The sequence below is a fragment of the Metarhizium robertsii genome (assembly GCF_000187425.2).
Source record: "Metarhizium robertsii ARSEF 23 chromosome Unknown MAA_Scf_4, whole genome shotgun sequence".
Classification (NCBI taxonomy): Eukaryota; Fungi; Ascomycota; class Sordariomycetes; order Hypocreales; family Clavicipitaceae; genus Metarhizium; species Metarhizium robertsii.
In genome coordinates this window covers 2,237,450-2,250,404 of record NW_011942182.1, presented here as the reverse complement: position 1 = coordinate 2,250,404, position 12,955 = coordinate 2,237,450, and the positions used below count along the sequence as shown (strand labels likewise).

Sequence of the window (12,955 nt, the reverse complement as noted above, 5' to 3'; positions counted from 1 at the left end):
CACATTCCATGTTACATTTATTGTCATTGACCATGTCAGGCAGGCCTTTCTCCCTATATATACTAAATGCTCTGGACATGGGATTTCAGGCATTCGCTTCTCCCCAAGGCTGAAGGAAACAATGGAACAAGAAATATGCCAGTCTAGGCGCGTCGCAATGAAATATTGTGCCTACAGCGAGCGACGAGCGCTGCGGCCACATGATGATGCCGCGGTCCATGTAAAACCGTAAAAAAAACTTCAATAAGACATGTAATGGACAAACGCCGATTTTGTGCATCTCATCGTCATGCAACACCTCCCTCATTTGTGGCCCAGAACCAAATCGAAGGGCTGCAAACCATCATAAGTACACTGCATCCTTCACCTGCAACCAGGGAAGACGTGACACTTCATAAACACAGTGGAATAAAAAACACCTTGGCAAAATGTAGTACTAGAAACACTGCCCTTCTCGAGTATCCCGTTTAGACGCGAGTGCTGCATGTAGAAAAATTTGAAATGAATTTGAAGAAAACGAATTGGGTATCCCAAATGGACAAAGTTGATTTCGCCATGAAAAAAAGAAGAGGAATGAAAAGAATCAAATCAATCGCGAAAGATTAGGTATTGCGAGTTTTGGGACGACCACAAGTATGCTACAAGTCTCTTAGCCAATAGCCAATTCGAATTCAGACTTGTGGCCGGGCTTTGTGGGTTGCGTATTTTTAATGGGGTGAAGCATAACCGACGGCAAGCAGGGGCGTCCATGTTTCTTCTCCCAGTCGATTCCGCCAATATTGGTGTCAACCCAGCCCATCCAGTTGTTGTAGAGTCGGTTGGGCGGCTCGGCACGGTAATACCAGGTGGTACCTTGGAAACGACGCTCCCTCCCCCAGCCAAACGGTGACCCACGGCCGCCAGATTCGCCATCAGGTCCAGGGTTGAACCAGTTATTGAGGAAGCCTCCCTTCCAATCACGATCCATAAAGACTGGATGGGGAGCGAAGACAGTCTTCAAGCCGTGAAGCAATGCAACCGTCTGCGCAGTCATCTCAGATGCGACATGCTGACCACGCAAGTTCTCAACGTGCATGATGTCGAGGAGACGTTTTGAAATTCGGGACTGGGTGACGATGGTTGTGCGTCGAGGTAGGTCGGTAGACTTGTGGTTTTCGTCGCTGTAACCCCAAACATGGTTTGATATAATCCACTGGCTGTCAACAGGATCAAAAATAGGGCCAACACTAATGAAATCGGCTTCTTCACCAACACCCCATTCATAGTTATCCTCTTCATGAGAAGCCACCGGAGGTTTAGGACCGACAGGCTTGACGAACGGCAGATTAGGAGGCCCCCAAACCGTCTTGTTGCCCCGCTTCTTTGCAACGTCTTCGCGGAAAGAGGTGTCATAGTCGCCGTGGTATTCGGGAATATAGTAGCGCTCGTTTCTCTCCCACAGATATTTCCGAGGCTGTTTCTTCGCAAACGCGGACAGTTTCTCGAGAAGGTCGTAGTGGTGACCGGTGTATCGGAAATCCATCTCCCAGTTCCAAATGTGATCGAATTGCGGGTGGTCCTGACTGAACTTTTGAACCGAAAGCCACTGAGCGCTGTGAACAGCTCGTGCATACTCGTCTGTCAACGCGGGATACACATCCCAGACCTGATGGTCGCTCCACAAGACTGTCATGCCATGGAATTCTGCAGGCACATTCTCCTTGAGGACAGTTTGGTACAGTTCGTCATCATCAAAAATGGGAAGACTTTGATTCTTGGAGTGGACTAGGAGGAAAACCTCATATTGTCCACCTGTCTTGAGACTGAGTTCGCTGACCAGGGCACGAATGACTTGTCTGTCGTTGTCGGTGTACTTCATTCCCGTGTACGATCGAAGCAGGAGAGCCGTTCGAAACTCCTTGGTGATCTGGCCCTGTTTCGCACCAATGGATCTCCCCTTGATTTTCGGCGCTTCTGTCTTGATGTACTCGGACCGGGTAGCCTTCTGATGATTCTCGGTGTAGTTGTTAAGATAGGGATTTTTCTTGCTCATAGTCATGTCGAATCGGGCGGCATTTTGCTTCAAACAGTGCTTCTGTAATTCACCCCAATTGACGTTATCCCAATCAATAGGTTTATACGATCCCCCGACCTTCTTCTTCATTTCCTGGAGCCCGTACTGGCCTAGGCGGGAATCACGTTCCCAGCACAAATTCGGGTCAATACCAAACAAGTCGTAGCCCCCAAACTTGGTCTGAGGCCATCTCGCTGGGCGACCGCGGAAAACAAGCAAGTCTTCAACGAATTCGCCGGTGGGACCCTTGCAGGGCACATAAGGGCCATGGCCATTCTTCTTCCATTCGTCGCCATTGTAGTCGGGATAAGGGTTAAATCGCACAGGCTGATCATCATTGAACTTGAATTTCACGTTCGGATCCTCACGAAGGCACTTGCTTTGTTCTTCGGTTCGATTGTCTTTTTGTATCAGCTGGTTGAGTGTGTTACCATAAACTAGGTTGGAGTTTGCGAGTCTGGGTGTATAAGATTAGCACCTTGACAAACAAAATTGGCAATCAAGGGACCGTCAAACACGACAGATGAAAACGTACTTTGCAGTGGTTTTGTAAGCGTAACGCCACATCTTTCGCAAGTCTTTCTCGTGCTGCAGTCTGGCAACATCACCGGCTTCTCTGTGCGTGCCGTCGGTTTCGTAGCCAGGCAGGACGTCGTCGTTGGTCTCCGGATCGTCCGGGTCGGACCAATAGGTCAGATCATCAATGTCGATTTCCCAACCCGCACGAGTACCAGTAGGTTCCTCATGGTGATGGCCAGGGTCAGGCTTGAGTGCAACGTCTTCCGGCCTGGGGCTGGAGAGCGGTTTTTCGTCGTGTTGATTGTTTTTCGTGTCTTTTGCTGAGCCTTGCTTGACCGTGTTTCCACCCTTAGTGTAAGGGACAATGTGCAACCTCGGCGACGGACCGCTAAAGACTAGAAAATAAAGCGATAGTGCCGCCATAATGATGATGAAGACCGACCTCGGTCTTAGCCGAGACAACATGGTTCGTCGTCCTTGAGGGTTTAGCATCTTATCCATTGACCCCCTGCCAAGATATGGCATAGAGGACGAGATCTGACGTAAAACCCTCACCGGATATGATCAGGAACTAATCGACTTGAGTTTCTCTGTATGGCGGAGATGGAGAAACAAGAACCAGGCTGAAAGTTGAAATGGGCCCGACCTTCGTTTTCGTTTGGATGTGGTGAGTTAAACAAGACGAGTGACGATGGATGGGCTCGAATCCTAGGAGGCGAGGAAGCTTCTATACCTTGGTGGTGGGCTGATAGAAAGTCGACTAGGCGGGACAAAAAGCCAACACAGATTGCAAAGAGATATTCGACAGCCTGCTGGTCGTAATCCCGCGTTGGTCGGGGTTGGTGAAATAACAAACTCTTGCTTGACTGCAAAAGCTCGTGGTCTGCAAATGGAAAGTGCTCTCAACTGTGACAACAGCGAGGCTCAAAGCCCCAGGGCGGTGTCTTGGCTCAACCACGGGGCGTTTCAAATCCTGAAGTCGGGAGTTAGGAGAATTAATGGAGCATTATCTTGAGAGATCAGTTGAGACAAGTCGAGTCGAGTCTGTCATGCGCGCGCACGGAGTGAACTCGGAAATGGGGAACTGGGTACGGAATACCCGATTCGATTTGATAATCCCAGCACCGCAAACGAGAGGGCCTCACGAGGGATGAGAGTAAAAGAACGGAAAGGGCCAGAGGCGAGTCGAAGCTGACGCGATGGGAGAAGCGAGAGGCGTCAACGCAAATGACGAAGAAGAAAAAACAGACCGCCAAAAAAAGAGACGAGCTACAGCAGTGACGGGAGCAGCGAAAAGTGACCAGACCAGTTGGCCAGGCAAGCCAAGTCCGGTTGACTTTCAGGAGGGGGTGCGCACTCGGGCCGCTCAAGTGCCAGGTGTAGAGTCAACTGGTGCCACCAGCCGAAAGGGGGAGTGGCGAAGGGGGTGGGTGCATGTGGTGTCTTTAATGGTGCTTGGTGACGGCAGTGTCTGGTTTGACTGGCCGCCAACATGCATACATGACTGGAGCTTGTTTGAGGTTGCTCAAGATGAAGACGGGTTCAATGGCTTGGTTGTGGCTGTAGCGGATAAAATGATATACATGAGCTCGTATGATACATGAGGGTTATATAAATTTATACAAATGAATTAAGTGGGAGAAGGTGGGACCAGTGGTATTGGGTGAGCACCTGCACCGACCTAATAGTATCATGTCTTGCATCCTTGGCTTGGGGTTTACGAATACTACAATACGGAGTAGACGCCACCTCAATGCTGCCAAGTTGGGTGGCCATCAACTACTGGCGATCTAATGGTATGTATGTATGTACGTACGTACGGAGTACTATATATATACAAATACCAGGGTGGAGCAGCGTCCGCAGGAGAGCCAAGAGCAACTCCGAACTTTAGAGGCTAACATGGAACCAATTGACATGGATGCCGGACCTGGAGAATCTGTGATCTGGATCCACCGGCGTCAAATGCTAGAAGCGGCGCTGGGGTGCTGGGAGATAAGGAACGGCGATGAAGCAGTTGTAAAGGGAAAAAATAAAGACGGCCTGGACGTGCATGGACCTACCGTAATAAGACCTCCTCTTGTCGTCATCTGCAGTTCAGCAGTCTGCGTGTCGTCACCCACCAGACTCGAGCGCTGCGTGCTGTCGCCACCGATTACAAAGCGCCAGGCGGATCATTGAAGTCTACGGAGTAGCACGCATGGACAGGACCTTCTCAAACACTCCGGTGGGCGTTGATTCATGCTGCACAGAGCAATACAGAGCGATGATGAGCAAACAATTGAGTCATTTCCCTCAACTCCGTGTTGATACTCTGTTGATCTGTGTCCACCGGCGCGGAGTGTGCTACGCCCCTGGGCGGCGCCATGTTTGTTCCAGGGCGTACGCCGTACTGAGTGAAGAACAAGGCAAAGTGTTTCTGGTGCAGCCTTGACCAGCATTTGACAACTTGTTGATTACGGAGTATTCCCACCACCAATCCCCATCGCGTGGACAGCCAAGCTTGTCAGCAGTCGAAATTGTCAATCCAAGATACTGCTAGTACTACCTCGAATTTGGCGTGGGTCGCTGCTCCTGGCTGCACCACTTCTTTCCCGTCACCGGAGTCAGTCTGGTCTGGTACGGAGTTGTAGTACGTGTCTGGTAATCTGTCCGTCCTTTAGGCTTTTCTATTCTGGTCCAATAACCAGTGCAGCATAACATGCCTGTCGGGGGCGTTCAAAGGCCCTGCTGGCCAAGAATCGCCAACGACTTGGCAAGAACGCATCAATTGATTCTTGGTATCCACTACGTCATTTTGTGCGACCAGACTTGTTTTCCATTGGCCTTCCCTCGGGCTCAAAATTTTGCAGCTTGCCGCCGGACGATTGCACAATGGCTTCAATGTTCCAGTTCTCTTGGGCCCAAGAGTCCAAGACTGCGTGTAACAGGGGCCTTTGTGGCGCGCAGAGCAGCGGGTTTTCCCTCAGGGGTGTGGGCAAGCAATTTAACTACCTAGGTATCTACCTGGGTAGGGAAATAGAGTCAAGACGGCGCTCTCTTGGCGGCACCTGTTGATTTAACCAGGAGGCTTGACAGATTTTGCGACATTTTCGACATTTGAGAGCGTCAGGGCAAATGGCATCACGTCAGGCCGCTGCAGCCGAAACCGGGCCAGAAGCCGACGTCGACATGTTGAAGTGAAGAGGCTGGCATCACCCTTGTACCACTCCCGCAACGGCCAACGGTCAAACAATGAACGGTCAATCTTGATTCTTGACGGCCTCCCCCCCCCCGGTCCATTGAGACCCGGCGTGTGGTAATAGCAAAAGGCATTTATTTGGACGACCAGGGTCAGTCAAACCACCCGTGCTTTGTGGTCGTAGTACTCGTTCTTGCTGCCGCTCGAGGTTACAGGTTACAGGCCTGGTGGGGCAGGCGGCGCAACAAGGTCAATCCATATCCACAAGTTTGCAACAAACGCAAGAAGCATTGAGCACCTTCTCCGTCGCGGTAACAACAGGGAGAATCCCGGTGCCTGCCTGAGGCCATTCAGCCTCAGATCACCCAACTTGGCATCCTCCTACGTACGATTGTCTCTTCTTCAAATCATTCGCCCCCCTTCCTTGCTCCGTAGATCGCCTGCTCCTGCTCCGTACGCAATTGATTGGCGCTTTCCGCTTCCCCTTTCACAGATCTCCTGACGCCGCGGGAATGCACAGTGCAACAGATGGGTCAATCCGTGGGTCGTGCGCGGCCCATGGTCATGTTCCAACCCGCTCAAAGTCGCCGGGAAGAGGCGAGATCGACGTCGGCCACTGAGGTCTCATCCCTCAATCTGATGGTTCCTGCCCATCGCCCCCAAAACCTGCTGTTGACCAAATACACACGTACACTGTACGTACAGTCTGCCCCCTGAATTGTTCTTCATGCGTGACCTGACAGGGTAGGGGGTAGTGTACTGTTTATAATCAATATACTATTTTATGCTATATGGGGTGGAGAGAAATTATAAGGATTATAAACAAAACTTAAATATATTAAAAGACAGTTCAGGTCACGAATCATTCAAGGGTTGGACTGACAGGCCACCAACGGCAAACATCGGTACGGGGGGGTTCCCTACAATGCAACACATTTGGACATTTGACTGGTACAGTTCTTCTATTTGAGCCATCGATCGCCCGTGTTGATCTATGCATCGACGATACCCGCCGCAAAAGGAAGGACAAAATTCACTACCCAGGTACCTACCTAAGTAGGTATTAAGTAGTTTGGCCACTGGTTCTCACGTGCTCCATGGGGCTTCTCTCAACAATATCGAATTGTTGGAGGCGTCAACGGTCGGCCTAGTAAACTCATCGAGTCTTGTTACGACGCCCTCTGTAGAAAACAAGCTTTAGCTCCTGAGGATACTAATCAGTCTGAAACTATAATATGGATTTACGACGGGCGCAGACTCGCAATAAACCCACAGCAAACGAACAGACCCCACGTGCGCTCCATGCACATGGTGGTTTGTACCCGAGATGACGACTTGAGACAAAGCCACGGATTTGGGCTTCATCCGAATGTTCAACAACGTCACTCAAACAAAAAAAAAAAGGCATTGCCTGGAGGCGCTTTGCGTACGGCATTTAGCGTTGACGGTCCTCAATAAGAAGACCAGTACGATGCCGGCGATGGCTAGTGACGGGACTGAATCGGCATCAGTTGTCAACGTCTTAGAGACCCGACACGAAGAATCCAACGCCACAACTGCTGGCGTAGCTATTCTTGGCAACAACATATGTACACACATACGTAGCCTCGAGAATGCCCGCCATTCAACGCCACTCTGTCATCAAACATCATGTACATAGACAACAGCGGCCTCGGATAACACCGCCAACAGCACCATCGTGACATGACATTCTCCAAAAAGAAACCAATGATCAAGTCAACACCAATGAAAATCAATCTCACACCTCTCCTAGCTTGGCTCAAGGTAGAGAGAGTTCGACCAGTCTCAATTACTCGCCTCCTGGATCACACTCTACAGACGAAAGAAGTTGCATCAGAATAGTTGTCTTGCAAGACCTTGGTTCGCGCAGCCCTCCACAGATGGTCAGCACAAATGCCGACCAACAACTTTGTACAACCAACCGCCGTAAAGGTTCACAGCAGAGGTTCTGTTCCATGCCTGGGACCATTTCCCTGTCCAGCTACAGCAAAATATGCCGAGATGCATGCATGCAGCCCTTTATGTAGACTTGTCATCGCCTGTCTAACAGACTCTCGTGTTGTACTACAGTGCCAAGTGTCTCGTCATACCAGTCATGATTTCACAAGAGGCCATCGCCAATCTGCCGCCCAATGAATATTCAAACTATCCGGGAGCAACAGCCATAGTCCTGAGTATTTGTGGGCTGGGGAATAGTCACTTGCCAGTCTGACCTACAGTTTGGCACACAGCTTACAAGGTATGTTTCGACGTCTTTGGACTTCAGGATGCCAGACAAAAGACGTAATTCGCATATGTGACTCGTGCGCTTCCCTGATACGGACTTTCTGATATTTGTTTAAACTACATCCAAATTGACGACACATCAAAAACGTCGAGTAGAGTACTAACTACAGAAGAGACGCCAAGTATTAATTTAAGAGGCATGTTAAAAATGCTTCCCCTAATATATACATATATATAATCTTTCTCGCTGTTTGCTTCTCAAAGCCCACACATGACACGAGTCAGGAGGACGGGCGATTAGAATATAATGCATCGCTCACGCGACAATCTTCTTTATTAGACGAAAGTCATTGTGGTATCACTGTCTACATGTTGCCAGAGTTCCTCCACCCCCCCAAATGCATTGAACAAGTACATATAAACACCGCGTCCTTGATCCAGAACCCTTATTCAAATGTTACCGAAATTTATGGACCGATACCCTCAGGCCCCCGGGTTGGCTCATGTCTTCCAAAATATCGCAATTTTTCCAAACGAATCCTGCCAGGACATACCGGTTCCTGCAAGGAGGATATATAAAATACGACTAGTCCGATAACTTGGAACTAGCGCCCCAAAATATTACAATGATGCATTGCAAAGAATATTATGGGCAATGAACCCAGAAGCGGTACGGCTCTTTGCTGTAAAAAAAAAAACCGAACAGACTATAAAACTAATAAGTGATGATATGTTCATGACAAATCATAGGTCTCGTGGCGGGTCAGCTATTGGCCGAAGTCGCCTAATAAATCAATTCATGTGTCTTCACAGGTTCATGTTGCCTAAGCGCGTCATGCGCTTGTTCATTTTGAACTGTTGACCTGCACCAACCCCGAGACGTCCTCCATTCGGAATACCGTTGGGCGGCGGTGGAAGAGGTCTTCCTCCTTGTCCAAGACGAGGTGCTGGACGCGCCGGAAGTCCCTGTGGAATTCGAGTGCCAACGGCGCCACGAGGCGGTCCGCGTCGATATGGCTCTGGCTCTAAAGACGCCGCTGGTTGTACGCGTTGCCACGCATCTCGCTCACAATAAGAGCGGCCGTCAACCTCAAAGTACCCTTGCGACAGAGATACGCCGCAGTCCAAGCATCGAAAACAGCCGACGTGGTATTTGACCCTCGCCTCATCCTCAAGGTATTGTCCTTCAATACCACGTCCGCAATCGCCACAGAGACTGCCGTTGAGTTCGTGGTAGTGCTGCTCGCAATAGGGTTTGTCGCCGAGAACGTAAAAGACGGACGACGAAAATGGCTCGGCACAAGTGGTGCAAACAAAGCAAGCCTTGTGGTACTTGCCAGTTAATCTACCGTCGGCTGAGGAAATGCTCTTGCCCTGAATGGCTAGTCCACACGACTTGCAGTCACCCCGAGATGGAAACGCCAGCCTCTTGGGAGAACCCTGTCGTTCCCAAGTATGCTGCCGTTGCGGAGAAGTATGTTCCGTTAGTCCATGGTCGTTTCTGAAACCCGCCGGCGTGTAATTGCTATCTTGAGTCGGAGAGGTACTATATCCTGCTCTAGAAGGGGGTCGTCGTGGGTCGTTCCCTAACGCACCGTCAAACTGGGTGGTTGGAGAGAGACCATACGGGGACTCGACCATTCGCGGAGAACGTGTCCGTGAAGCAGCTGCAAATGGATCGATGCGCAAGTCTTTGGGCTTAAGCTTGTCCGTCGAGAACCCGGCTTCATTCATGTCGCGGTTTTGGTCAGCTTGATAGATTTCTGAGCTAGTTGGGCTCGTTACGGCAGTGCTTCGGCTTGCGCGGCTAGAGTCGGAATATCCGACGGATGATGCTGAATCGGATGGCGTATGGTATGGATTCCCGATTCCAAATTCTGCGGCCAGATCAACGGAGCCCGCGTTTCTCAGGCTGTATTCTGGCAGCAAGCTTGTGCGAGGAGGAGGCTTGCGTGAGGTATCCGGGCCTATCGACCTCTTATACTCGTGTCCATGGCCTCCTCCGGTGCGTAAGCGCTCGGGATGAGACCCTGGCGCTGAAGTTACCCGCTGTGTCTGGAAGTAATTTGTTGTTGGAGAAAGCTTGGGATATGTTTCGGACCGGCTAAGCGTCGCCGAACCGTTTGAGTCCAGATTCTTTGGGGCTCCAAATCCCCCATATCCATCCTTTCGGGGCTGTCTCGGCGGCAGTGGCTCTTCTGAAGGAACCAACTTTTCGAGTGAGTCGTTTCGCTGAGGATATGAGTTCTTGGCTCTCATAGGATCAAACGGGCCTGGAACAGAGGTATTCATCCTAGCCATAAATCCTCCGCTTAATGGCTTATCAAAGTTTTCTCTGTTTGTTTCTTCGAATCCTCCATACCCTCCCGATCGTGTAGATGGGTTGGCAGACATTGGCGTCTCCCACCTGGCATCAATAGGTTGCCTAGAGCCGAAGGATTCATGGGCCCTGCGTGAACTCTCGCGCCTGTTGGGGTATACTGGGGACGCATCCCGCGATTCACTCGGCTGACTTACGGGGGTCAGTTGACCACGATGCATGTATGTTTGGCCTGGCAACCAGTCAGTGTTTTTGTCAAGCTTCCAGAGGGCAGCTTCAGCGACTTACCCATCGAACCTGTCTCTACGGGAGGTGGTGTGCCATGTTTAGGATAAGGCGGTTTGGAGAATTGGCTCTCAAATTCATCGATTGAATCCAAAGGTGGTGACACTGCCTCGTAATTAGCCCAAAGTTGCGCTGATGGAGAAGACGCCATATAACACACATTCTGCCGTTGGACCAGCACAGAGATGGTCTCCCATCATGGAAATTTCCACCTGATTACCGCATAATGAACATTTTATTGTCGGCAGAAACGTTGATTCCCTTGGCAGCGCCATGGTGGTGAACGGGCTCGGAACCCCAGAGTAGTTGCTGATGGCTCTCTTCAAGTTGTTCTCGGAGAACCTCCAACATGCAAAACACGCATTCGATATCTGGCAATAACACGGCAGTCGTCGGCAGCCGGAGAAAGGGAGGAGAGGAGAACTATCTTTCCAGAAAAACTTGCTTCATGCATGAGAAACAAAGAGTTTGCGAAAGCAAGAGAGGACTGATTCAGTCTCCCCGTCCCTGACACAGGTTGCCACCGCTGTAGCCAGGTGTGTCAACAACACGACGTCGATTGAATCAGTACTGACTAGGTCTAAAGACGAGGCGAAGTCGAAACAAAGAGGCTGACGCTGTTAATGCAACAGAACCGGCGGAGGCCGTGTTTGCAAGCAAGTCACTATGTTTCAATGGTCTAGCTGTCGATGTTTCCTACAGGCAACGGGATGCGCGTTTCTGCTTCAGCACCGAGCGACGGGATTTGTTGATTCCGACAAAACAGAAGCGATGGGTGAAACAGGCAGCTCATGGAAGCAGAAATGGAAGAACGTGCAATGACGATGCCATATGATGGACGATGTTTGAGAGATGGTCAGCAGCACTGGGAGGTGATGCACCTTGTGTCTCGAGTCTTGTCAAGGAAGGGCATGTATTCAAAGTAGTGGAACCCTGGCCGACCCCTGATCCGGCGGCTTCGCTTGTTCTCTTTAATACCGGCTCTAATCACCTTGAGTGACGGGCTTGCACTGGCCTGCAACGTCGGCCTCGAGTGGCGCCAACTCGTCGCCGGTTCGTGTAGGTAGGTGTTCAGGTCGAGTCCCGAACACAAACGTGACCTCTCAGGCTAGGACGGTGATGGCGGTGGAGACGGTTCGAGTAGTTCTGTGCCAGCGGCAATGGTCTGGCTTGTGCGGAGACTCGTATTGGGAAGGCACAACCTAGGAAACATACGACAATGTACCTGCCGTGAGACTGGACCCTGGCTCAAAACCATCAAAGAGAGAAGGAGAGAGAGAGAGAAGTGTTCAGCGGGACAAATGACAACTTGGAAAAAGAAAAAGGAATCCCTCGCCTCGTATTCTCAAAGGTCCGGGAGAAGTCGAGTTGAAGTCGGTGGTCCCGTCGACGCTCCGTACGGGAGTTGGTTCCCCTAATAAAACTTTCTGCACGCTCGGGTCCGGTGGACGAAGAGCCACCAAATCGATGAGCGACACCTGATACATGACCAAGTGAACACCGAATGGGTCCATCATCAATGACAGAATGGGTCAGGACTTCTTGGTTGCTATGCGATAAAGCTCTATTGAATTCAAACGACCGCCACAAATTGCCCTTCAGGGCAGATGCGAAGCCAGGGAGACGCTGTCAATGGTCCTGGACAGGCGACTAGAACCCGGGGAACATCTTCAGGGCAAGCTGGTGGCAAGCAAGGAGGATCGACGTTGGCCCTTGATGCTGGCCCTTGAGGTCATCGTGGTTACGTCAGAATCCCATTCTGCAACCATGACAGCCAAGGGTTGGAGAGCCCCCTTCAGCCCTTAAGCTTTTTCTGACCCTTCACTAGAAGGCTCCCTTGCGCTTCGCCCCAAATTTGCCGATTAGCTACACAATTGATTTACTGCTTCTGTGTCAATATGGTCTTGGTCTCTTTTTTTCGCCCTGTTTCGAACAACTATTGTAGGTCCCGTTCTGCGGCCCATCGAGTGTCGAGGCAAAGCTGAGGGTGAAACGAGGGATACTTGGCCATATAATCTGGTACTATCTCTACTCCGTACTCCGTAGGGAGTATCCGCACGCTGATATGGTCTTCCAATAGTTTCCCGCCGTCTCGCAGCGATATCGCTGCGCATAAACCACCAGCTCTTCGCCAGTGGATTATTGCTTGGGGCTTGTATATATCCTTACTCGTCAATCGTACGAGAACACGGCCAACATCAATGTCGACGCATGAGGAGGTTGCTTCTTATTTATGGCGCTGCTTTACGGAGTGCTCCATATTGAATCAACTTGAAGCACCCTTCACCTGATCAAGCATTCACTGGCTACACCAAACTCGGGTTGGTGTCCACAGCCTCATTTTCACCCG

The 12,955-nt window shown here is 50.6% G+C and overlaps 2 protein-coding genes across 2 annotated transcripts; both read right to left on the bottom strand.

Annotated features, from left to right (window-relative positions):
• Positions 1-649: 649 nt before the first annotated feature.
• MAA_02822 (uncharacterized protein) lies at positions 650-3,037 on the bottom strand (the record flags this gene model as incomplete). The annotated part of the gene is made up of 2 exons (XM_007820820.2): positions 650-2,510; positions 2,589-3,037. 2 exons carry the CDS (start codon positions 3,035-3,037, stop codon positions 650-652), a joined length of 2,310 nt encoding a protein of 769 aa, XP_007819011.2.
• Positions 3,038-8,807: 5,770 nt separating this feature from the next.
• MAA_02821 (LIM domain containing protein) lies at positions 8,808-10,802 on the bottom strand (the record flags this gene model as incomplete). Its single annotated transcript, XM_007820819.2, has 3 exons — positions 8,808-10,552; positions 10,609-10,710; positions 10,766-10,802. 3 exons carry the CDS (start codon positions 10,800-10,802, stop codon positions 8,808-8,810), a joined length of 1,884 nt encoding a protein of 627 aa, XP_007819010.2.
• Positions 10,803-12,955: the final 2,153 nt, after the last annotated feature.